General features: G+C 34.3%; 1 protein-coding gene across 1 annotated transcript; it reads left to right on the top strand.

The window, feature by feature from the left end:
- Positions 1 to 12,978: 12,978 nt before the first annotated feature.
- Positions 12,979 to 15,648, top strand: LOC127865482 (uncharacterized). The gene is made up of 6 exons (XM_052405337.1): positions 12,979 to 13,085; positions 13,521 to 13,728; positions 14,372 to 14,479; positions 14,777 to 14,926; positions 15,091 to 15,214; positions 15,375 to 15,648. The coding sequence occupies exons 1-6, from the start codon at positions 13,035 to 13,037 to the stop codon at positions 15,400 to 15,402; spliced, it is 669 nt and encodes a 222-aa protein (XP_052261297.1). The 5' UTR covers positions 12,979 to 13,034; the 3' UTR covers positions 15,403 to 15,648.
- Positions 15,649 to 25,324: the final 9,676 nt, after the last annotated feature.

Consider the following 25,324-nt stretch of genomic DNA (forward strand, 5'->3'; position numbering starts at 1 on the left):
TTTAAGAATTTTTTTTGCATTTCAGTATAACATGAATTTTATGAATTTATGTAATATAATGTATTGTTTTAAATTATTATAGTAACACGAACAGAACATAATAAAACGGAACAGTTTATTTTGACTTAAACAAATAAAGCTCATCGCCATTAACATGATATACCACGGTAGCATGCGTTTGAAGCAAATACAAATACATCATTTTGATGAATGATGTTTTTCATAAACAAACAATTGCACATGTATGCGTTAAATACATGGTGACTAAATAACGTCAATTGTAGTAAATAATTGCATTTAACATTATTACATTATCCTGCACCTATTTGCTTTGGTGAAAAATATCACTATTAAAAACTTCATATTTAACATAGTTTTAAGCATTTCAAACTCAACAAGGCTAGTTTTCGATTTATATTTGACGTATTTTTAAACCTATTAATTATGTCAATAAACTTGATAAGATGAGGACGTGATGTATTACACTTTGGAAGGAAAACGTCAAAATAAAAGGAGTGTCGCACCCATGACCTCTAGAAGCAAAAGCTAACGCGCTAGCACTTCACCACATTGGATTTTGACTTTATCCTGTCGGTAATAAAAGTTTTTGTTAAATATCCATAAAAAACATAACAAACGTTTTTTTTAATAACTTTTTCATATAATGATTAATCTATTTTTACAATTTTCATTTAAGCAAAACAATTAACGTGTTTCATCCCGGATTCAAGTATAAAAGTCACAATGAGTAATTACTCACAATATAATGTGCTCATTATAACAGTGCGTTCTTGATCTCCTCGCTGCGTTGACTGTCTGATGCATCGCAGGAAGATACAGGTGAATTGTTGATTGATGTTATATTACAGTAGACATGAAAAAAAGAAACGATGCTCACAACTGTTTTACAAATTGCAATACGTTTAATCAGTACAAATAAATCAAGGCATCGGTCCTCGTTCGTAACCGTGTTCATGATAAACACATACATGTTATTAATATACATACATACAATACATTGTATATTTGTAATCGCATTAACTTTAGAGTGTGAATAGTTTTTAATATGTCTTTTCTGTACGAACATGTTGGGAAAGATGATTATGAAGAACGTATAGATATATATTTGATATAAAAATGACATATTTAAGCATATATAAAACCTTGTCGAAAAAGAATGTACTTAATACGCGACGACCATTTAGTTCAGCCAAAGTCGTCGCGACTGCTTAGAAGATAGAGCTGACGTGTATAGGGGTCACGTGGAATAGGAAGGCTTCGTCTCTATATATTCATAAGTAGTTATATAACGGCTTGACTTCGAGGTCACTACCTTCGTTAGTCCTACGCTTATAGCTTCTGAGAGGCTCACCTTTTCTAACAAATATTACTGCAGTCTGTTTCTGAGGAAAATCTGTATATGGTTGTAGCAGGCCGGCTGTTTCTGCAAAGCCTGTAGCGATCATGTCAGCAACGTCATTTGAAACAAATATTTCGTCTTTGATACTAAACAAATAAACATGAAAAAAAATTATTATCACTGAAGATATACCGCCTCGTTTGGTGCCTACATTGCATTCAAAAGTCCACCGTCAGTATAAACATATGCCCTTAGTTGAGAGAAGATGCTCTTCAAAATAATTAAATGGGTTCCCCAAAATCTTGATCACACAGCACTTCTTGACATTTTTACAAGTGACATACGCCTTAAAAAAAGATGTACGAAGCTTACCACCGGTCACATTTTCCCTGATATACTTTTGTACAAAATATATTTACAAACGGTTGTATGTTAAAGATATTTGAAGTTTATGAATAACCTGCACGGGAATTGTTTGCTATTGGGAAACGTCAATGCACAGTCGTTATTCGGTTCAAAAGTCGATCCTTTTTGTATATAGGGGTAATTATTATTTTTTGGGCTAATGGTAGGGCTAACGCCTGTAACATGCATTGACAAATTATCAAATATACATAGAAACGCCATTCATCACGAAACGGAACATGATATTACATAATATCGCATTTTGAACTGTATCAAATTAAATGTTGCTGAAAACAGTATAATATTCAAATTATCATATTGACATTTTATAATGTTAATAATACTATCTTTGAAACAATACAAATTAAGAAAGCATGCTTAGCAATAGCAGAACTCCTTGACTTTAAATTATATTTTCCATTCTTTTTACCTTCACAAAATTCATGGTCCCAATAACACAAAAACTTATCATCCTGCAAAACAGGTATTGGCTTCCAATTGTTAATCACCTATTAAGCATGAGCACAGGCAAAGATATTGCAGTAGGGAATTCTTATCACTTGTCATTCCAGCACAATTTCAGGGCAATAGCACGACTCTTTTCCTCTGCTTCTGGGCGGGCCTGACCATTTCCCACTGCCAAGCAGAGATCACTACGGACATCTCCAGCTCCATTAGCACGTCCAAGTATTAAAGCCGCCTGAATTAGCAAGAAACCAATTGCCCGTTCCACATCAACGCTTAAGATAAATTACACTTGTCGAATTTCTTTTGCAAATGATAGAAATGCCAATTGACTCGATACGGAACAAGGAGATGTCTTGTCAGGGGGAATGCTGAATCACCGAGAACACGGTACTTATTCGGAAGATTTTCAATGTATTGTGCGACTAGGCTGTCCCTATATACACGGGCATCATGCACAGAACTTTACCATTCAGTGCATATGTCCAAAACTTAAAGAACTTATCTTATCTTGCATACCCTCGAGGACCTATGCTCGGATGATGGAGCACGACATGCAATGTGGGTTCCATCAACAACCCCTACAACGCCAGACATTCCACATCGCTGAAATACCGGCAATAATCTTCAGCTTATGACGAGATTATGGAAATATGATGTGCTGCTCCATCATTGCTCACAAGACTCTACATGTTGAAATGACTGTGAGATGTAAAGTCCCTGAAATAACAAAAAGTATAAGTAATGTAAGGGTTTAGCCATTTTATTTTGGCTTAATTTGGTAACAGTATTAACAATTAAATAAGAGATAACTTATAAGTTACACGTTATTAACTCAATAATTTATCACGCTGGCATACTGGATATTGTGTCCGCCTAATGATCGGAACGTTTTGGGTTCAATCATGTTTATGAGCGTTCTCTTCATCTTCTACATATATACCAAGTAAGCATTTGTGTATTACACTTTAAATCCACTTTAACTTTATTCCATACACTTTTTCGACTTTGTGACATTATGTTGGAAAATTCTGTCAAACCTTTTGTTGCAAAGTCGTACAACATAAATCGGCAACCTTGGGTTCCTGAGAAGTATTTTACTCTAAAAGGTGGCGAAACTCCTATGCAATATACTTCAAAGTTTGTATTTTCACTAAAACATGCAAGCATTGTAAGCTAAAATGGTATTGCAACTTAATAAAAGTTTCATATTTAAATTGTATTATTTTAATGCGCTTACTAATACATTATATGTTCAATAAACCAAAGATAATCAAAATAATAATGAGACATTTAATGTGATTTTACCTGATTTGAATCCCAAGGAATCCAAATTATCGTTTTGTTTAATCAATTCAGCCTGGCTTGAATAGAACCGATGTTCATACTAATTCAAGTAACTTGCAACTGTCTGACTTGATTCGGAGCTGGTTGAAAGCAAATGGCTGTACAACTACTATGATCTATTCATGCACACACAGCATACTGTTGATTGGCAGTGAAACATATCTTGATCAGCATAAATTAAATACTACAGCCAAATTTGCTTAAAATACTATAGCAAGAAACACAAGTCATTAAAACCTAAACTTTATTGCATCCATTATTCAGCAGGAATAAAATATACAAAGAAAAAGCGAGGCAATGTTTTCATTTGAGCACACAAGTCTTGATCTAAAATCCCATATAAGCCTATTAAAACGAGAGCTTACTATTGCTCCGTTATTTAAATCAGCATAAAGACAAGATGGTATTCACTGTGCAGTGAAACACATGCTCTTTTATTTAAAATGCTTTTTAACATATGAACTGTACTTTCACTAACATGCCATCATTTTAATGCATATACATGATGAAAGATAAGCTTTTTATTCTCCTTAATGTATGTTCATCTTGTCTTAAAATAACTAGATACTTTACAATGACACAAAGACCAGTAAATACAACTCAATATACAAATTATCCAACAAACAGTATTTTAAGGAAAAAAATAGTTTTATTCAACAATAGGAATAGCTTACGGTTGCAAGAGGGGTAAATTCGTGAAGTCAAAGAGGTACTTATTTAAACCTATTTACAAAACAGTAACAGTATCTTTTAATCAATACAAATGACTATTTCCGAGGATACCGACAGTATCCATTCAATTCAGAGCAGCTTGTTAACAAAGATAATTGTATAATAAATAAAACCTATTTACACACAAAATATATAAATAAACAATAACACATATTTGCAAGTTATGGGAAGCCCTCAACTGATATCGTAGGGTAGTGCACTCTCTTGTATATCCCTGTCTTGTAGGCTGGTAAAACATAAATTCCGACAATCTTAACGTTTACTATATTCCCGTTAACAGAATTTGCAAATTTATGAAAAGTTTACTAAACTGAATGAAGTTAAATGCCTCTTTTACCATCACCATTACAAGCTGTTAGCTTTTGCTCTGCTTATAACAGCATAAACACAGCAGCCAGTTTTATTAGACATACACTCATTCCAACAGTTCAACTTTTATTAAAGGTCAGTGCTTCAACAAGTCACTGCCGAAGACGATTCTTCTGCTTCGCCCAATCAGTCAATCGCTCATTATGGGCATCCAATCTGTGCAGTCTCTGTGAATGCTCCATGACAGGGATGTCCACAACAGATTATGCGCAAGATGGCTATTACACGGATGTCCACAACAGAGGACGTGCAAGCTGGCTCTAACCCAGATGTCCACAACAGATGACGTGCAAGCTAGCTATAACACGCTGTCCACAACAGAGAGCGTGCTAGCTGGCTCTGACTCGGATGTCCTCAACAGAGGACGTGCAAGTTGGCTCTTACCCAGATGTCCACAACAGATAACGTGCAAGCTAGCTTTAGCACGATGTCCACAACATAAGGCGTGCTAGCTGGCTCTGGCTCGGATGTCCACAACAGAGGACGTGCATGTTGGCTCTTGCCCAGATGTCCACAACAGATGACGTGCGAGCTAGCTATAACACGATGTCTGAATCGGATGTCAACAACAGAGGACGTGTATGCTGGCTCAGACTCATATGTCCAAAATAGAGAACGTGCAAGTTGGCTCTAACAAAAATTTCCACAACAGAGGACGCGAAGCTGGCTCTAACACAGATGTCCACAACAGATGCCGTGCAAGCTAACAATAACACGGATGTCTACAACAGAAGACGTGCTAGCTGGCTCTGACTCGGTTGTCCACAACAGAAGACGTGCAAGCTGGCTCTAACACAGATGTCCACAACAGAGGACGTGCAAACTAGCAATAACATGGATAACTGGATGTCCACAACAGAGGAAGTGCAAGCCAGCTATAACATGGATGACTGGATGTCCACAACAGAGGACGTGCAAGCTAGCTATAACATTGATGACTGGATGTCCACAACAGAGGACGTGCTAGCTGGCTCTTACTCGGATTTCCACAACATAGGACGTGCAAGCTGACTCTAACACAGATGTTCACAACAGAGGACGTGCAAGCTAGCTATAACATGGATGACTGGATGTCCACAACAGAGGATGTGCAAGCTAGCTATAACATGGATGACTGGATGTCCACAACAGAGGACATGCAAGCTCTCTCTGACTCGGTTGTCCACAGCAGATGATGTGCAAGCTGGCTCTGACTAAGATATGTACATAGAAGATGATGTTCAGCTGGAAAGACTGCTTCAGCTATAAAATACCAAAAACAAATGGTTCACACTTGCATTAGTTTGTGTTATCTTTCTTGTCCAATATTGATTTTTATATGTATTATTTGCATTCTGCTATTGATATCTGAAAGTTTACCAGATGATTTGTTTGTTTGAACATACTTTATACCAGAAATTTTCATTAACATATATAATGCGGATTTTGTTTTAAGAAAACTAGCTCAGAACTCACTGGTTATGTCAAATTATTTTGACTAAGTTGGCCTGTCATGTAAACAAAATGTTGAATATCGGAACACAAAGTCTAATTTGGTTTGAATGTTGTTTTTCAGAATTTTTCTTACTTAAGTTGTCTGCTGCAGATGTGTATGAAGCAGCGAAAGGGTTGCTGAAAATTGACACTTTTGCTTGGAATCGTTCAAGGGTTTGAAAACTGTGACAAAATAAGGCACAGTTAGCAATTGAAAAGTTTGAATAAGATACGAGTTTACCACGATGAGAGTTGACAAACATGGCTAAGAATTTACCAATGTAGGAGTTGAACTGGAAACGAATTGCCTGTAAATTCGTATTCTATTACTTTTTTTATTGAAGATATATACGGTGCTGAAATAAAACACAATAGCATGATGCCCTACTAACTAAGCTTAAGGGAAGATGCTTCTTACTCACAAAAACTACACTCTGTCTAAAAATATTTTAATAGTTCATGTGTTTTATTCCCTACATGTTTTAACATAGGTAAACAGTGAGAACAATACTCAATACTCCTAGGCTGTTTTAATTGCATTCAAATCCATGCATGTTAAATACTAGCCTTGTGGCTTATGACATCAAAATTGATGCGTCTTTCGCCCTTTATAGGTTTTGTGTTATTGTGAAACATCTGCCCGATGACTGCATGAATGCTTGATAAGACGCGGGTTTCGATTGGTTCGTTCTATGTGTCGGAACCAATCAAATTTTATCGGGTAACCATATAGCCTTTTACATAACAACCCGCTGTTCGTGCAGTAATGCAATGCGTAAGTGTTCCTTACCCAATCAAATCATTTTCGCGGGTATCAAAAGAGCAACCCTCCTTTTTGCACAGTAGTTAAATGTTAAATTGTTCCGACGGAAGATATATTCCGCGCGATTTTTAGATCCCGCTTTTTGTACGTTGTTTAATTGACAATTGTTCCGACGAAAGATACGAAATTTCAGCGCGATTTGTGAGGCCACTTTTCTCTACGATGTTTCTATGATGATATTTGCGCAGATCGCGAAGATGTGGATTCCCGACCGGAGAAATGAACGTTCCGCGCGATTTTTTAAACCGCTTTTTCTACGATGATTTGCGCAGTTCCGCGACAATATGGATTCCCGAGTTTACTACGAAAGTTACGCGAAAAATAAAAATCTCGATAGTTACTATATATTTATATATATTTTAGCGGGGTCCTGGAAGGCAGTCCATAGAAATGAAATGACTTCTATTAAGTGCCTTTTGGAACTGCACATGCTAATTTGGGACGACACTTAACGCATAGGCGTGACGCTCAGTTTTCCCACTGAGGCTAAAGGTATAAAGTGGAGTTGCAGGAAAGTAACTTAATTTTGCTAATCCCTTGCCACAATAGTTCTTTCAATAATACCTGTATGGGGTACATATACGTTTTCACAGAAATTATAGGGTGTCCCTAAATAGTGTAAGGGACATAAAGGCCCCTTCTATTTTCCATTCCAGAATTCGCTTTCAGATGTATTTTAGTGTATAAAAGCTCATTCCTGAGTGGTTTGATTGTTCGCGAGACATTATATTGTGTAATTCTTATTAACCATGTATCTTTCCAAACCAAAACATGGCAAAAAATTGCTTCTTATACGCCCTTAACCTAGACACATAAACTTGCTAAATTAGTATTTACTGAAGCCACGTACATCTGAACAATAGGCAGCTTCGGAGATACCAAGCCGTAGTCGCTGACGGTGATGTCCTCAACAGATGGCATCTTACCGTCTAGAGGCTGTCCACTTGTGCAAAATAGTGGCATTAACCTCAGAATAACCAGCATGCAAACAAAAATAAAACTGCAAGCTAAAAACAACCGCAATGTCACATGCAAAACACGTGTATAATATTTGAGATGAACAAAGAACATACGCTCTTGTATGTGTAACCAAATGAACCAAAGCACATGGTTTCTACATTGTTTATGTCAGAAGAGTTATCATTCTATGAATTCAAATTTTATCGTGCTGGTCTGAAAAAGAAAAAAGAAAATACATTTGTCTGCCAGTTCTGCTTGCGACTCCTTGCGACAAGTAGCTTAGCAATACACTTCTTAAATAAAGTGGGGGGCAATTTGACTCGACTGATACCACACCATCTATTGTAACACACGCATGCTGTTTTCACAAAAACAATTCAAATCCATTTGAAATACGATTGCAATGTGTGTTCATGTCAATTACTATTTGATGCATTTAACGGGTCGTTACTGCGTTTTATACCTATATATGCTCGTGTTGAGTGCCCAAGCAATCTATGCCACTAAAATTAATATGACAAAACGCACATATTTAGTTCTCAAAATGCATTAATGCACAAGTCCAGCTCATTTTAAAAAGTTAATTTAGATTTTAACAAAATGCATTATCTTTTAAATGATTTCAACTCGTTAAAATCGTCTCACTCAAAAACACCTGTTTTGATAATACAATGTTCATTTTTTTAAATGCCAGGTACATAGTAAATTTCCCTTTTTTCAGACTAAACTTCCGTCAATAATTAAGGCCCCGACAATCGTAATACTATGCAATACAATATGGTGAAGTGCAGAACAACGGAAGAATATCCAGACAATATGCGGAAGTTTTAAAGTGCTTTTTTACCGTACAGTGTCAATAGACAGTTTTTAACGTTTCAGCATGTCTGAATCAGGTAATCGAACATCAATAACGTTCACATTTCAAGAACCGTAACATCTGAAAACAAAACTAGCACATTTTAAAATAGCAAAGCTTTAAGCTTCCTGAATTCACGGAAATCAAATACAAATAAAAGTTGCTTTAAAGAGGTAATTTAAAGAATTTTGGTCTTAATTTATCTTGCTTCCTAACCGATTTACTCTTTTTTCAACAACAAACCACCAAATTCGCTGCAAGTCCGACCAGTGCCAAAAACAATATGTCTAATCTGCAACAGAGAAACCTCTCAATTAAAGTATTAGATATTAAATGATGCTGCTATGTATGTTCGCTCTATGGATGAACTATCACTTAACATTCGTTCAATACGGACCCATTATAGAACGGCCAAATTGTATGCATGTTCTCCCCTTTCGTTCATTTCAGACTGCCTAGTAACCATTGAAAAACTAGCACATTGTAAAATAGCAAAGCTTTAAGCTTCTTTAATTCACGGAAATCAAATACAAAAAAATAGTTGCTTTAAAGTAGTCTTCCGTCTTAAATTGCAATTACAAAATAGAAAGGTCATGGTACTTTTAGGCAAATCGTATTCGCTTGAATGCGGGAACTCATAGAGGTTCAGAAGACGAACGCCAGGAACCACATTAAACGCACTCTAAAACTTCAGCTTTAGGGTTCTTCCTTAATGAAACGCACCAAAATATCGCAAACTCACACAGGATACAGGACAATAACCGTATCTGTGATCGATATATTTCTATTTTTATCAGCAGAAAATAAGCTCTGTAGAAATAGGCACTACATACTTTCGAATTTATCGCGAAGGGATACACACTTTTTTGGTGGAATGTGACCTATAAGTAATTAAGCCGATAAATAAAATACAATAATTGGCCCTTATTCGATCTCCAAAACATAGGTCTGCTGATTTAAAGAAGTATAAACTATACCTCCATACATAAATGTGTATGTTTCTGTCATTTGATCGTGTACACTTAACCGAATCCTTAATGGATATTTAATAATACTCATTAAAAATACATTTTGATTTAGAGTAGCTCAGATTAATAAAACTTCATCTGGATAAAAGTTGTTCAAACTTTAATGATAACCTAGTTAGGCCTGCCTTGTGGATTTTTTTAAAAATTATAATTGATTTTGAGTTGATATTCCGATGGTTTTGAAACAGTATTTATGTACGGTATTAAATATTGATACCATTATTTGAATTGGATTTTTGAATTTTCGCAACTTTTATGTCTGCTCATAAATGATTAAAATTTCAACCTCGCTCATACTGAAATCAAGCCTTTGTATTGCTTTATTATACCAACGCATCGGTTAAATATTATCAAGTTCGAATAAATTAGAAACAAATTGAATGAAATAATTGTCAAAAGTTTAATTTGATTTAAATGAGGAAAACTTTGTATAAATGTTTATTTGACAATTCACAAATGCCTTTTTCATTCCATAATGTTTTTATCAACCAGCACGAGTTCTCACATTAGGTACTTGTAATAAAATGTGCATAACACGTTTTTAATTAGATTTATGTATGTCCGCTTCGTCTGTGAATCTGTAACAACAAAACACATCCAAATTAGATACTTTTTTCAATCAAGATCGTTTCTCTTTGAACGAGCTCAATGAAACTTCTCTATTGGAATGTTTTTAATTCAATCATAAGCATACAATTATTTTTTATTGAAATGGCGAATTTTTCCAAACAATCAAAACATCGTTATCTACAAAATGATTTGAACATTGAATGTTATTGAAGGACTTGTGACATGTCAATCATTATATATTATATAACCATATGCAATGCTCTATGAGAGGTTTGATCAAATGACATTTTAAAAGACCTTGTAGAACAAAATAATGTTCTTACACGTGACGCTGTATTTTTTTATTAGTGTATCAAATTATTACATTTGCAAGTGTTACTTCGCATATAATCCAGTTGAATGTTTAACAAATATCAACATCAGTTTACGGTAAACACGACAATGCATAATAAACATTACTTAAAGATCGAGGATATCATCATCATCAGCAGCAGCATCAGCAATAACAGCAGCATAATCATCAAAATCAGCAGAAACATAATAATAATCATCATCATTACCATCGTCGTCGTCATCATTATCACCATCGACGTCGTCATCGTCGCCAGTGTCGTCATTATCACCATCATCATCACCATGATCAACAGCGACATGATACGGGAATGAATCGTTTTTTGTATGACATTTGTATGGATTAGAGAGAATAAATATTGTCGCGGAGCTTACAGTTGACACAGCAAAACACATTGCGGAATCATTTTGGTTCTTTAATCAGCAGCTAAGGAGGAGCAAGCTGTTCATCACATCAAACCACACAGACCTAGGTTCGAAATCTAAAGCAGAAAGGCAACATCGTCACATTTGTGGTAATGAACTATTTTAAAAATGTTGCTGAAACAGTTCACGAACTGTTAGACCACACAAACAATTTTCTTGAATAGTGTGTTTCAATGATTGCAAATGATTGCCATAACTGCATATGAAACTTTAAAAGATAAGGCAGCTTTTGTCTCATCCTGAAGGTATATTTTTTAAGTTAACGGTGTCTTATCCGGAACGCCAATGCATTTTCACCCTTAACACAAGTTCACACGTGAAAGCTCAACCCTCCCCCCCCCCCCCCCCCGTTGAATCTACCATTCGCCGATTAACCTCATGATCTTGCAACAGGCCAAGCAAAGAGACTCCAAGCATCTGTTGATTTAGGTCGAATCATACTGACCTATTCAGAGTTAAAACTCATGAATACCCCATTTGATGAGGGGTAAGTATCGACTACCGTGACCTATTTAAAGCGTGGGAACTATTCCATGTCTTTGCACATTTCACGTTAAGCTGTACCTATAATTAACTGACGTGTGTCAGACTCACTTAAAGATACGTGGCGATTCGGCGCTCAAAGCGAGACGGCATTATCGCGAAGGTAATACAGACAATTCTAACACAATTGGGAAAGTAGAGACACTTAAAACAGGAAATTAAAGAATCTGCTTAGAGCACGAAGCATTAATCTGTGCAATTCGATGACCACACTTAGAAAGCATACCTTAGATTCATTCGTTTAAAATGACTGGTTCTTAGTACTTCAGTACCATCGACACTGTGCATGCATACTAGATTATTAAGATGAACGACGAATAATTTGTATTTACATACTGTGTACATATTTCGGACGATACAAAATGCAAAATTTTACGGTTTGGAATTTGCGAACCGTGCGACAATCAGATACTAACTTTCTTAACAGCCAATCACAGGTAGAGTCGACCTAGAAGGCGTGTATCTGCATAAACACATTGTTATAAAATGATTGAACGAAAGTGATCGACCACGTAAGTTGCTTCGGGAAGCATCAACGAATAAAGCTCAGATGCAAAGGTATTGCTGAAACAAAGCTCAGGGCGAAACAAACATTGTTTCGGACATTAATGCAACACATATTGCGGACTTCGATAAGAAATTTGGTATTTTGCGGAAAGACCAATCAAAATGAAACATTGATCTTACTTAATGTACCAATGCAACCATGCCAATATGTCTCAACTGTCACATTCACACTTGCTAATAAATACTTCCTTATCACGTCGACTCATTCAATGATTATTGTAAAATTGACTACCTAAGTAACAAGAAAACTTGAGTGTTACTAGAAATTGCGAGCAAAAATGACCTACGTTCGACAATGCATGTCAATACACATCAATGCACATACCGGTAAGACCATATAAACAGGTTCACAATGTTGTTCGGAAGCACTACATCTATACTTACTTAAACTTACAAACATTTGATTCCGAAAACGGTTGCGGCAAATTAAATTCAAACTTACAAACACTGAGAAAAAAAAATGAAATAAACAAAAGCAATATTTCAATATGTTAATAAAAACATTTCCGAAACGCAGAGTAAATCATTATTTGCGAATGCGCAATAGCAACATTTGGATATCAGCCAAAGTCATTAAGGTTCACATGGTTGATTTATTTTTCGTCAAACGATATTTAAGTGTTAAACCGTCTACAAAGCGTCTCATCCAATACAAAAAAGGACAGAGTGTCGTATAAAACCATTTGTAAAATTCTCACGATGTTCATTTATTGCGACTTTATTCTATGTTATTGCAACTGTTTCTATTATCTCATTAAAATGTGGAGAAGACTATTGCTTGTTTCTGTGTTGTGTATTATTGCTTCGAATGTGAGTTTCAAATATAAGTATTTAAACAGATATATTATTGAACACAAATATATCATAATTTTTAAAATAAAATACTTGTAGTAAAATGTGCATAACAGCTGTAATTTAAAATGGTACGAAGCGATTTTTCGAAATATTACCATTGACCTATACCTTTGCGTTTAACGGTCTAATGCAATATCCCTGGTAGCAGTCATATCGTTCTTTATAAATGTTTGCAATTGAACTGAAGACTGTATTATACTATGCTTCGCTCTTACACGTGAATATATTATTGCTTATTTTTAGTTGGTTTAACAACGATATTTATCCTATCGGTACATTGAGAAAGTACGTTTTCAAACTTCGTCAGTTTCAAATGTTCTGATTTTTGTTTGATTTGTTTGATAATTTGTTAGCAATGTAAATCGTGATGATTTTCTTTCTTCAACATAGCAGTCTGAAGGCAAGGAAAAGCTGTTTTGTGGTCCGCGACACGTGCGTTACCCGTCGCGTTCTACAAGCGACCAATGCCCCAATAACACATGCTGTGTAAGTTTCCTTCAACAGAATGGTACGGAACAACCATGGGCAAGGAAAGTGCCTGTACGGTTCAAGACGGATTTCGCAGGGAAGTGCATTCCATATAGCCAAATAGGAGCAGGTATAACATTACTTTGTTGTTTTGTTCTTTTTCGTTTTATCTTACTCGCTTTAATTATAATTATATTTTCTTTAATGAATTTCACCTTGTGTAGAAGTGCATGTGACAACTGGTCCGTCACCATTATATAAATATAAAGCTTATTGAGATAAATTTTAGAAGGAGATATAATTAAAACCGCCAGTTTTAATAATCGTACATATATTAAATTAAATTACAAATCGAATAATAGTCCATCTTATATCAAATCCCATTGTTTTAAACAATAGCGGGATTTAAACAAACAGATTGATTATGAACAGTTTATTGATATTCGTTTAAAAGAAATTCATACTTATAATTTATTCATCTTTTCATAAATTATAAAAAGCTTTTAAGATTAAATTCAATCGGATATTTCACAAATTGTACAGTTATGCTGCGTAGATATGAAATCGCGCATCGTATGCCGAAATTCGCATGGTTGTACGAAAAAAATATTTTTTAACATTCTAATTACATGTAGCTGACATATTTTTGTTGCATTTGCCTATAAAAAAAGAAGATATTTTTGTATTAAAAAATGATTTTACATGTATTTATGAAATTTTCGTAAGTATATATCCTTAAGGTTAAACAGAACCCAAAAACTTGTTTTCAACAGGTTGCAATCAGTACCCAGTGTTTGCAGATGACTATGCCAGGATTTATTTCGGTCAATGTCAGTGTGCCAAAACCCTGTACTGTGAGGATCAGAACGTTCAAGCTCCAGGTAAGAATATTAAGGGTGGTGTCGAAACTTATTATTATTACCTTTGTTTACGTCGGTTCTCGTGTGTATTTTTAATATGATACATGCAAACGTATGGCATTGGATTTTGCAGAATGTCTTAAAGATATTGAGGTAAATACTTCAACACTTTCAAATGACAACGAAATAAAAAAAATACTATTAAACGAAGCGCATTAGAAAATGTGATGATTGTATTCATAACAAGTAATTCAGTTGTTTGTTTTCACAACAAGTAGTGTAGTAGACGTATTTAAATAATGTTCTCTCCCGTTGTAGAAGGATATGTCGGAGTCTGTAGCCCACGACCGACTAAGTGTCAAAACGTCTCGATGTGTAAATCCGATGAATGCTGCGTCAGTGATTACGGAATTGTTGGGCAGAAAGAAGGCCCTGGAACCTGCCAGACGATGAGGAAACTCGGAGACAGTAAGTATCGTTGCTTCATGTTATCATTCACTATATATATGCATGTAAAAATACAAAATGTCACAGCAATATATTTTTAACCTCCATTCGCAATATTTTTGTACTACCATAAAAACTCAATAAGGCATTGTGAACCTGGTTTCAATAAATCAAGCCTGTTGTAGGATGTCTTATACAGAATGGATCCGGACGACCGGAAGACATGGTAACCTACTCCTGCCCATGCATGGAGAATCATGAATGTGGTGGGATCGACGTCATTCCTGCTCGTTTTGGATCAATAGGAAGGTAGACATGTACCTTACAACTGTCAAGATACTCAACATGTCAAACATCTTAACACCATTTTTTTCAACGTATTGTTCAACATCATAAGATAAACTTTATCCTTTGCAACGCAGTTCATGTAGTCTCACACTTGTATACATGTTTCAATGTGTACTTTCAGATGCGTTGCGGTAACAGAATCAACGTAATCGGATGAGATCGTGACATTGGCTTAAATACACGCGACGGAACTTTTATTGTATTATTTTCCAATGTGACTGTATCGATTGTTTAGAAAGACGTTTATTATAAAACGGATAAATGAATGTATCGCTATTCAAAGTGTGTGTAAATATTTAAACACAACCACAGACGACAACACTCCCTTTCCTTTTTCTGCATATATATAATAAAAGTGAATGTGGCAAAACAAATAACTATAAAAATATTATGTAATAATATGTGTCATTTTTGTGATGTATATAATAAAACGGTTTAACAGTTTTATTATTCAAGTCTCATTTAATCGCTATCATTTAAATACAAAAATTTAAAGTCCCAATAAAAGTAAAAATGCTCACATTTGAAATAAACCATTACCACAGACATTTAAATTTATAATACACTTGCATAAAGAAGCTTCAAACTTCATTTACCACATGTGAAAAGAAATATTTGATTATGACGATACTGTTTAAAATATTAACGCTGTCCTAAAAGGCAAACGTTTTGTAAACACTAGTTTGTGTATATGCTACCGTGGTGACTTAACAAAATTAATGCTTTTAATGAACAGTTGTATTTAAGCCGTCATACGCTGGAAGAGACAATATGAAGGATGACTATATAGTTTCGGTATGGTTTCGGGACCGTATTCGAATTGTGTTATCATTTATTTAACAATGAGTAAACACAAATTATCATAATACGTTCCTTACCACTTATAATACAATTTGGGTAGAAACAAATTGTTGTTCCTATTTTAGGAATTTAATGAATTATTCTAATATTCGTAATATTTTTAAGCAAAGTACATGTTAATTTGACCACCCCCGATGTTCCTCCGTGAAAACCGCATGTCTGTCAATTACATTTCCTTTCGCAGGAAGCTAGGTAAAAATTGTTAACAATAAACTAAAATTGAAATTAGGTCTTTTTCATATTTGAATTATTTAAAGAAGATATTAAATATTATTAAGTCATAATTCTTTATTGTTATTTGTGTTTTAACCTTTTTAAATAACTGATATCTTTTCCTTGCGGAATTTAGTGCGGAACTTTAAAATAGTATTATATTTCATATTTATATCGTGTATACCAAAATTACAGGTTCAAATTAATCATAATGGAAATTTCACCATGGTTGCTATACCGGCACATCGTGGACATCCTGGATAAGGCCTTCGTTGACGTAACAATAAAAAGCGAAACTAATAGTATTGCCATATACATATATAAGCAATCCAACATATTCACAGACAGAAGCATAACAGTGTGCTTGTATTAAAATAATTTGCCAACGGTTTTATGCAATCACATTAATTGTCTTTTATAGTAAGCGTTAAACATAGTATTACTTCAAGCAAATGTCAAATAACAGGGCTCATTTAAATATATTTGAAGTACTCATCGCATCCTAGAGTAATAAAGTTAATTGAAAGTATTCGAATGCTTTCCACAATTTAACGAGTATGTACCTGCAATCTCTTTAGAAGTTTCTTTACGACTTCGCTACCCACGCAGTTCTGTCATTTAATGATTAACTGCATATTAATTCAACGCAATACGAAATATATTTAAATAATATGCAAATATATAAACATAAAACGTTTGATGATTTCAAAACTCTATAACATTTCGCATACCACGGCTTGAGCGAACAAAACCAAGGCAGCGAAAAATCAATCAATCAAATCAATCAAAAATGAAATATTGAATGGATATTGCATGACGATACCAGGTGCGATACATTAGCATATTCCTAATGACGATCGGATGTCGATATTCTCAGATTTGTGAAGGCTAGACTAAAGATAATATTCGGCATTTATCCATTTAAGTAAATTTGGGATCCATTATGTCACTTTTGTACGACAACATGATATTATTGTTTGAAATGAATTAAAACAAAAAACAGTTTCTTTTTTATTTTCATTCTAATGGATTGGTATCAATTAATGTTTGGAAACTCAAGACTTGCCTAACTTAAACACATGTTAAATGAAGAGCAACTAGATATTACGTTTTTGGACTTCAATATAAATACTACTCAATTATCCGTATTCATATGCATAAAGTCACTTTGATGAGATAGTCAGTGTTGATTCAATATTATCATATTATATGTAATGGTGCATTAGGTCAGTTTCTTTGTAATCATTAAGTATTGTGTTTTAGATTTGTGTATCAAAGTCTGCGTTGAACAAAATGTGACATTGGCACTTCATTATAAATCCTGACAAAGATGAAACGTATTTAGGAGGAATTTTAACGGAATTTCCCTTAAGTATATGCATGTTTTAAATCAATAGATATTCCCTCTTTTAACTCCAATACTTATCTATTAACAATTTTATATTGATTAAACGTTAAGATTATAATAAACATTAAAAAAAACTGTATTTTTGATGTAGGTCTTTAATAGGATTCGAAGCGAAGTCCGTTTATTGATAGAGCTCCTGCGTATAGCATTACGGTATGCACATTCCATTCAACATCTACTTATTTCCCCGCGCTACAAAGAGTTTTGTCGTAAAGATATTTCACCAATAAAATAATGCATTTTATAAACAGTTTTCTGAAAAGTGTTCAATTGTGTTTTTTATGTATTGACGCTCATTTGAACTCTATATGAAAGCTCTAGCAGTTCTGACAATTTAATTAATTACAAAAGTAGTGTTATGTTAAGTTTAAGTAATTTTATATAGGGTAAATATTTCTTTAACAATTTTTGAACACATAAGCACATAACACAACCCCCTAACCAATGCACATAAACAGTAAATAGATAATTCTTTACGAATGAATAGTGTTGACCAATGTACAGCACTACATGTGTTACTTGACTGTTACTGTTACTTAACTAGACATACCGCAGATAAGCTTGATTACATGATGAAGCCTGATTACAGAATGGGCATAATTAAATTGTGCGAAAAATTTAGCGAAACTGGCATTCGTCGGTTGACTAATCGCTGTTGGATTAACGTATATCTGCGCCTTCTCGTGTTAGTCTCCAGCTGACACTCTTAGCCGTTCACGCATGATTTTTAGAGACATCTCCGTCAAATAATGAAGTCCAAATATTCTAAACCTGCCTGTCGGTTATGTAATACCAAACTAAGATATCAATGACATCTAATGTATATATTTAAATGCTACCGCCTTCAAACTTATGCTGTTGTATGAGTATACACTTAATTTTTTTTAGTCTTGTGTGGAATTTATGACAATTTGGCAATAAGTAATAATTTAAAACGTGTTTGTTCAAGATATGTACATGATTACATAAGTATGAAATGAATATATTGGAAACAAATTCAGACAACTTATCCTACTTCCGTAAGTTTTGCTTGTCTCTGAATTCAATACTCTGCTACAATACACTATAAAATCTCACACATAAGCCTTTGTAATGGGAGTGGTAAATAAACTACAAACGTATCAAATACTTAACTGTCGATTGCATAAAAATATACGACTTGAATAAGCTTTCATCGTTTACCTAACCCTCACTCAATTTTCTTTAAAAAATGATGCAGTATAGCGACTACCACAAAATGCATATGTATAGCTTGTATATTTGATTCGCTGATCAAATGAGTACTTTCCTTAATCGCCTTGATTGCAAATATGTGTCCCTTTCTCTTTCCATCAATAATACTCCGTTCATATACAGATCTGGAGTAAATGGAACATACTAAACCTTCTGTAAAGCATCTAATCCAATACAAAAGCGAGGGCACAATTCCGTGTGAAACCGTTTGTAAAATGCTAATGATTTTTGTTTAATGCAGCTGTATTGTTGTAACAGTTTCTATTTTATCGGACTAAAATGCGGTTGACAATATTGCATTGTTCTGTGTTATATATTATTGTTTGGGAGGTGAGTTGCAAATATGAGTATTTAACATGCATTCCGTTTAACATAATGCATAAATTAATTTTGAAACATGATAATTGATATCAAATGTGAAGAACAACTTTAGTTTACAGAAGAACATAGAAGCTAATTTAAACCTCTTTGCATGCAGTATTTCATGTTACGTTCTTCTATGCTATTGGTACGTCGAAAAGCACGTTCTTGATTCAGACATCAATTGATCTGTTAAAGATAATTTATTTGAACGTTAAAACAATATAATATTATGTTTTCTTTTGAAAACTAGCGGTCTGAAGCCAGGAGACGCGCGTGTTCTATCAACGACGACTGTCCCAGCAAAAGATGCTGTGTAAGCTTCCTTCAACCAAACGGCACGGAACAACCGTGGGCAAAGAAGGTGAATCAACTGACCAAGGAAAAATTCAAAGGGGTGTGCAGACCATACAGTCGAAAAGGAGCAGGTGTATAAGAGTTATGAGTGTGTTGTTATTGTTGATTTTGCTCTTATTGCTGTTCTATATTACACAAATTAAAAGTATGTGTAATCTTTAAACAAATTCTCATGATAATTATATTTTGCAACGTTAAATAGCAAGTAGTTCAAAAGTATAGATGACAATTTATTTGTCCTTTCATATATTTCTAAAAGGTATAACAAAAAATTATAGAATTTTTTTTTAAACAAAACATCGACCATTAAAGAATGTAAAATACGGCATGCTTTTATAATTGCACATAGGTTAAATATGCAATTACTTATATACTTGTATTGATTTGAATACAAAGTCTCAATGTTTCAAACTAAAAGTTATTTAAGCAAAGTGTCAAAATAATGTTAATATTTATATGTAAATGCGATATTGATATTCGATTTCAAATGCAAATTTTTAATGAAGTCATATTTTAATAATTAAAAAAAGTGTTCTAATTTTAATATATATTCCAATTTTTTCAACCCTCTATTTTGGATTTTTTTTTTAATTTAAACATTAAAGGGACCGTCAACTGCGATTGACGAAAAAATAAAAGTTATAAAATACCGTATTTTTTTACAATCATTAGTTAATATTGATAAAAATATCACGACTGGTATATTACATTACTTGAAAAAAGTTGTTAATTTTTCATATTTTCAGTATATTTGGTAATAAATTTTACTGGGTACAGGTACCAGGTAACTACCAGTTAACTATAAATAACGCAAGTAGATTGATCATCATAGTCACGTGGCAAACTCAGGAATGCAAATTGTGCATGCGTAGTGAATTGTATATATTTTATATATAAAATGATAAATCCACTTGCGTTATTTATAGTGCGTATATCGCTATGTCGCTATGTCACTTATTTTTGCGATGTACTTTCCATTTCACATCGCGAAATTTTAATATCGAATATTCTGGAAATGTAAACATGTTTCAAGTAATTAAAATTCCAGTCGTGATATTTTAATCAATATAAACAAACAATTGCAAAAAAATACGGTTATTTTAGAACTTTTTCAATCGCGGTTGACGATCCCTTTAAAGTGTGCGTGTCGTTAGGAATACGATTTTACATTTGTTTACGAAGTTTCCATACATATATAGCCGTAAGACTACGCGCCAGAATCCACTAACATGTTGTTTCTGCAGGTTGCAATCAGTTTCAAGTGTATCCAGATGACGATTCGAGACTTAATTTTAATCGATGTCAGTGTGCAAAAAACCTGTATTGTGAAGACCAGAACGTGAATGCTCCAGGTAACAAGATTATGGTTTTGTTGCTGACACCTAGAGTATTCCTTTTGTAAATGTCGGTCGTCGTTTGTTTTGTTTGCACAATTAACACATAGCATGCCACAGAATGTCTAAAGTTTCACATGCCAATGTAATGAAAATACTTTCAAATCAAGTGTTTTTGATATTCAGATTGGTTCTAAACAAACTTGTAATAACGCAGTAGACGTAATTAAATAATGTTTTCCCACTATAGAAGGTTATGTTGGAGTCTGTAGCGCAGAGAATTCTGAGTGCAATAACGTCACCATGTGTAAATCCGACGAATGCTGCGTCAGTGACTACGGCATTGTGGGGCAAAACGAGGGTCCTGGATCCTGCCAGACAATGGGAAAACCTGGGGACAGTAAGTGTTGTGGCTTCATGATATCACTCACTAGGCGAAAGCAGCGCGAGACTAAAATTCAGTGTAACTCTTTCATATTGTTTTAGAGTTTAGCCGTGCTAAACGCGGCATTATTTTTTATGTGGTGGCATTTTATATGAATACATATGTGTTTAACTCAGATATTTAAAGCCGACATTCCCAGTTATTTTTAATTTTTAAAACACACACATCATTTCCGTTCAATGTGTTATAATTGTTGTTTCGTGCTTATGCTTAGAGAAATAATGAACGACGTCGGAGAGGTGTGATTTGTTATTGTGTAAACTTAAAAATTAACGTTGAAAGGGGCCTTTTCACAGATTTTGGCATGTTTTGAAGTTTTTCATTAAATGCTTTATATTGATAAATGTAAACATTGGGTCTAAAAATCTCCAGTAAAAAAAACAAAAATACAATTTCATAATTTAAAAAAGTAACCCTCAACGGTGCTCGAACCACTGACCCCTGGAACCATGGAGCAAAAGTCTACCGCTCTATCCACTAGACCATCCGCTCTTATACAATTTTCAATATATTTTTTACCTCATATATGCAATCCTCGTAGTATCAAAATATACAACGACAACAACAGAATTCTCCAAATTATTCAATCGTTTCGCGTTGCAACGCTTGATAATTTTTAGGTTTTTAAATCGTCAAAAGATGAACATAATATTTAAGAGCATGGTAAATGTACAGTATTACTGTTTCCTCACAAATATCATAACTTCAAGGAAAATTTGTGAATCTGAAACATTTTTTTAATTGTGTCAATTTACCAAAGCGTGAAAAGGCCCCTTTAAAATATGCACAACCTTCTAACAATCACAATACATAAATAAGTATTTTTATCACAGCTGTGTCACGGAGGAGATGTGTGTTTACTAAATATCAGTAATCCATGTAATATACATTAAAAACTTCATATTTAAAAGCAAATGTGTAAAACATTTAACATCCAATAGTTTTTATATTATAACATTGTTTATCGTCTGTGTTTTGTTAATTTCTTTTACAAAAAATAAATAAATAATCTTAAACACATACATACTAAAATAAACTATTAAGTTCATTTTATTTATACTTATACAAGGGAGATGATTTTGATAATAAAAATGCACAATATATATAATTCCAAACGTATTTTGCCGCCATAGAAAATGTAAATTGGATTGATATTTGATTCTTTCAAATAAGTTACAAATGCACATTTTGTAGGATGCCTTATAAAGAATGGAGCCGGTCGACCGGAAGGAATGGTATCCTACTCATGTCCATGCATGGATAACCATGTTTGCGGCAAGGTCGACGTCATTGAGGCTCGCTTTGGGTCGATTGGAAGGTAGAAATTTGTCAAACATTTTCCAATGAAGTACGAAATATATAAAACAATTTACGCTATTTCGTTCAACGCACTGTTCCTATAGGAAAAATAAACTATGATAATATCTCATTGTTCAACACTGCCTGTGTAGTGTCACTTAACTATGCATGATTTGATTTACAATTTCAGATGTGTTTTGATGAAGGAATCAACTTAATCAGGGAAATGAATATGTGTTTTGCTAAAACACACGTGACCGAAGTACAGATATTGACATGGAACCGTATTTACTGAAATGTCATGCAAATGATAATACATTATAAAAAAACACCAATTACCGGTACTCTCCTCTATTTTCTATCTCGTGGCCACGACTTACTATCTCGTGTCCACGAGTTAGCTATGTCGTGGCCCCGAGTTACTAAGTCGAGGCCACGAAATACAAAAAAGAGGAGTGCAAAACTAAATAAGAGAGGAGTGCAATTAAAAAAAGAGCAGTGCAGTAAATAAAAGAAGGGTGCATTGAACATTAGAGGAGAGCATTTTAGCTATCTCGTGGCCACGAGTTAGTCAGCCAATCAAATTTTGCGTAACATGTGCAAATATTCTGTACGTGTATATATATATATATATATATATAGCTGGCCGAAGCGGGGTTTTACTGTGATGATTACTTCCCTTTGTATAAAGATCACCATGAACTACCATGTGGAACAATTTGATTGGCTGACTAACTCGTGGCAATTTACCATAATAACACAGATAATAATACTAATTTACATATTTGACATGACAATAATTTACTTACATCGCCATTGAAGAGGATTAACGAAAACACTTGGGATTTCACATTGCCCAGAAGGAAAAGAGTGGAAAAAATAAAGTCGTAACACAAAGTTATGTTACACTATACAAGACAATGTTGTGAGCCGGTAACGAAATTACCTACTCCCCTCCATAACACACACACACACACACACACACATTCATACACACAAGCACAACACAGACAAGTATGTGTCCTTTTGCGATTATCATGACGGGCAATAAAAATGCGTGTACCCGGTATATGCCTGATTTGTGATAATGTATGCACCGCACCTTGCACTATTCTATAAATGCAACATTTGTGTGGCTAAATACCATTGCTGCTGTACCTTGTTTTTAATATTGGACCGTTAGCATCCTTACTAGGATTGTTTCTTTATATTGGCGTTTAGTGGTAATAATTTGAGCCTTGTTATGAGAAAACTGGGCATAATGCATGTGCGTAAAGTGTCGTCCCAGATTAGCATGTGCAGTCCTTACAGGCTAATCAGTGACAACACTTTCCGATTAAATTTGGATTTTTGCTAAGAAGAGACTTCATTTAAACGAAAAATGTCATAAACTACACTTTACGCACATGCATTATGCCCAGTTTTCTCAGAACACGGCTCATTTACAGAACGGACAAAGCGGAAATAAGAGACCGGCTCATTTTCTTTATGCGGACACTTGGATTGGGTCAGATGCCACAAGATACATATACGTGTATGGTTTCATTGGTTATTGGCGTCGCTCTGGAGAGCGGCGACTAGTATGTAATGCATTTTTTTTTCGCTTATGGGAGGAGAAGTTATTTTTCGGATCAATGTATATATTTCTGTTTTAAGAATATCTTGCATAGTGGTGATTTTTTTGTGTAAATTAGTGTAAAAAAGCACTGCATGTGTTCCTATTACATTTATTACAACATTTATTGCCAATAATGCAAAGCTAATTGTTTTAATGTTTTAATTAATAACTGATCCACAACTGATCACAGGAGAAAGATCTCAGGGACTGGGCAAATACGCGAAACTTTCTGGTTTTGTATAAAAACAAAACATAATCAAAATATATTTATTTTGTGGTTTTTCTAAATTGCTTATTTAGTGGAGAATCAATGTAGTACGATATTTGACGACCTATCGCGCAAGTAAGTTTATTGGAAGGCGTTGTGGTACGAAAACGTACAATGTATTAGTTTATGAATAGACATATAATAACGATCGCTAGACACAACTTCACCAAATAGCAGTACATGAATGACGTCAGCCGGAGTAGCTCAGTTAGGAGAGCGTTAGACTGAAGTTGTTAACGCAACAATCATCTGAAGGCCCCCGGTTCAATCCCTGGTTCCGGCACGATCGGAACAGTTCGGCGGCTGACAATTTTTTTCAGTCAGGTTAATAAATATAATAAAGCTTTAGTTTATTTAGACATTTTAAAATCCATTTTACTACATCTACAATTTGACTTTTTTATTTAAATTAATGGATGCCGCGTGGTGACAACGTTAATTAAAATTTCTTACATCGCTTAAAAATCTTATTAAAAAAATACACGTGTTTTTATATTTACAAATAAATGAAAACAACACATCTAGTATCCATGTATTTTATGGTTGTCTATCATAGGCCCTAAGTACTATCCCTACCACATATAGAGCGCGAAGCGCAACACGTATTATTGTTTGTAACAATGAGTTGCGATAAAGGAAGCAGCCGCTTATCAAGGAGGAGCTGTGTCCCAGCAA

Source organism: Dreissena polymorpha, chromosome 2, assembly GCF_020536995.1.
Source record: "Dreissena polymorpha isolate Duluth1 chromosome 2, UMN_Dpol_1.0, whole genome shotgun sequence".
Lineage (NCBI taxonomy): Eukaryota > Metazoa > Mollusca > Bivalvia > Myida > Dreissenidae > Dreissena > Dreissena polymorpha.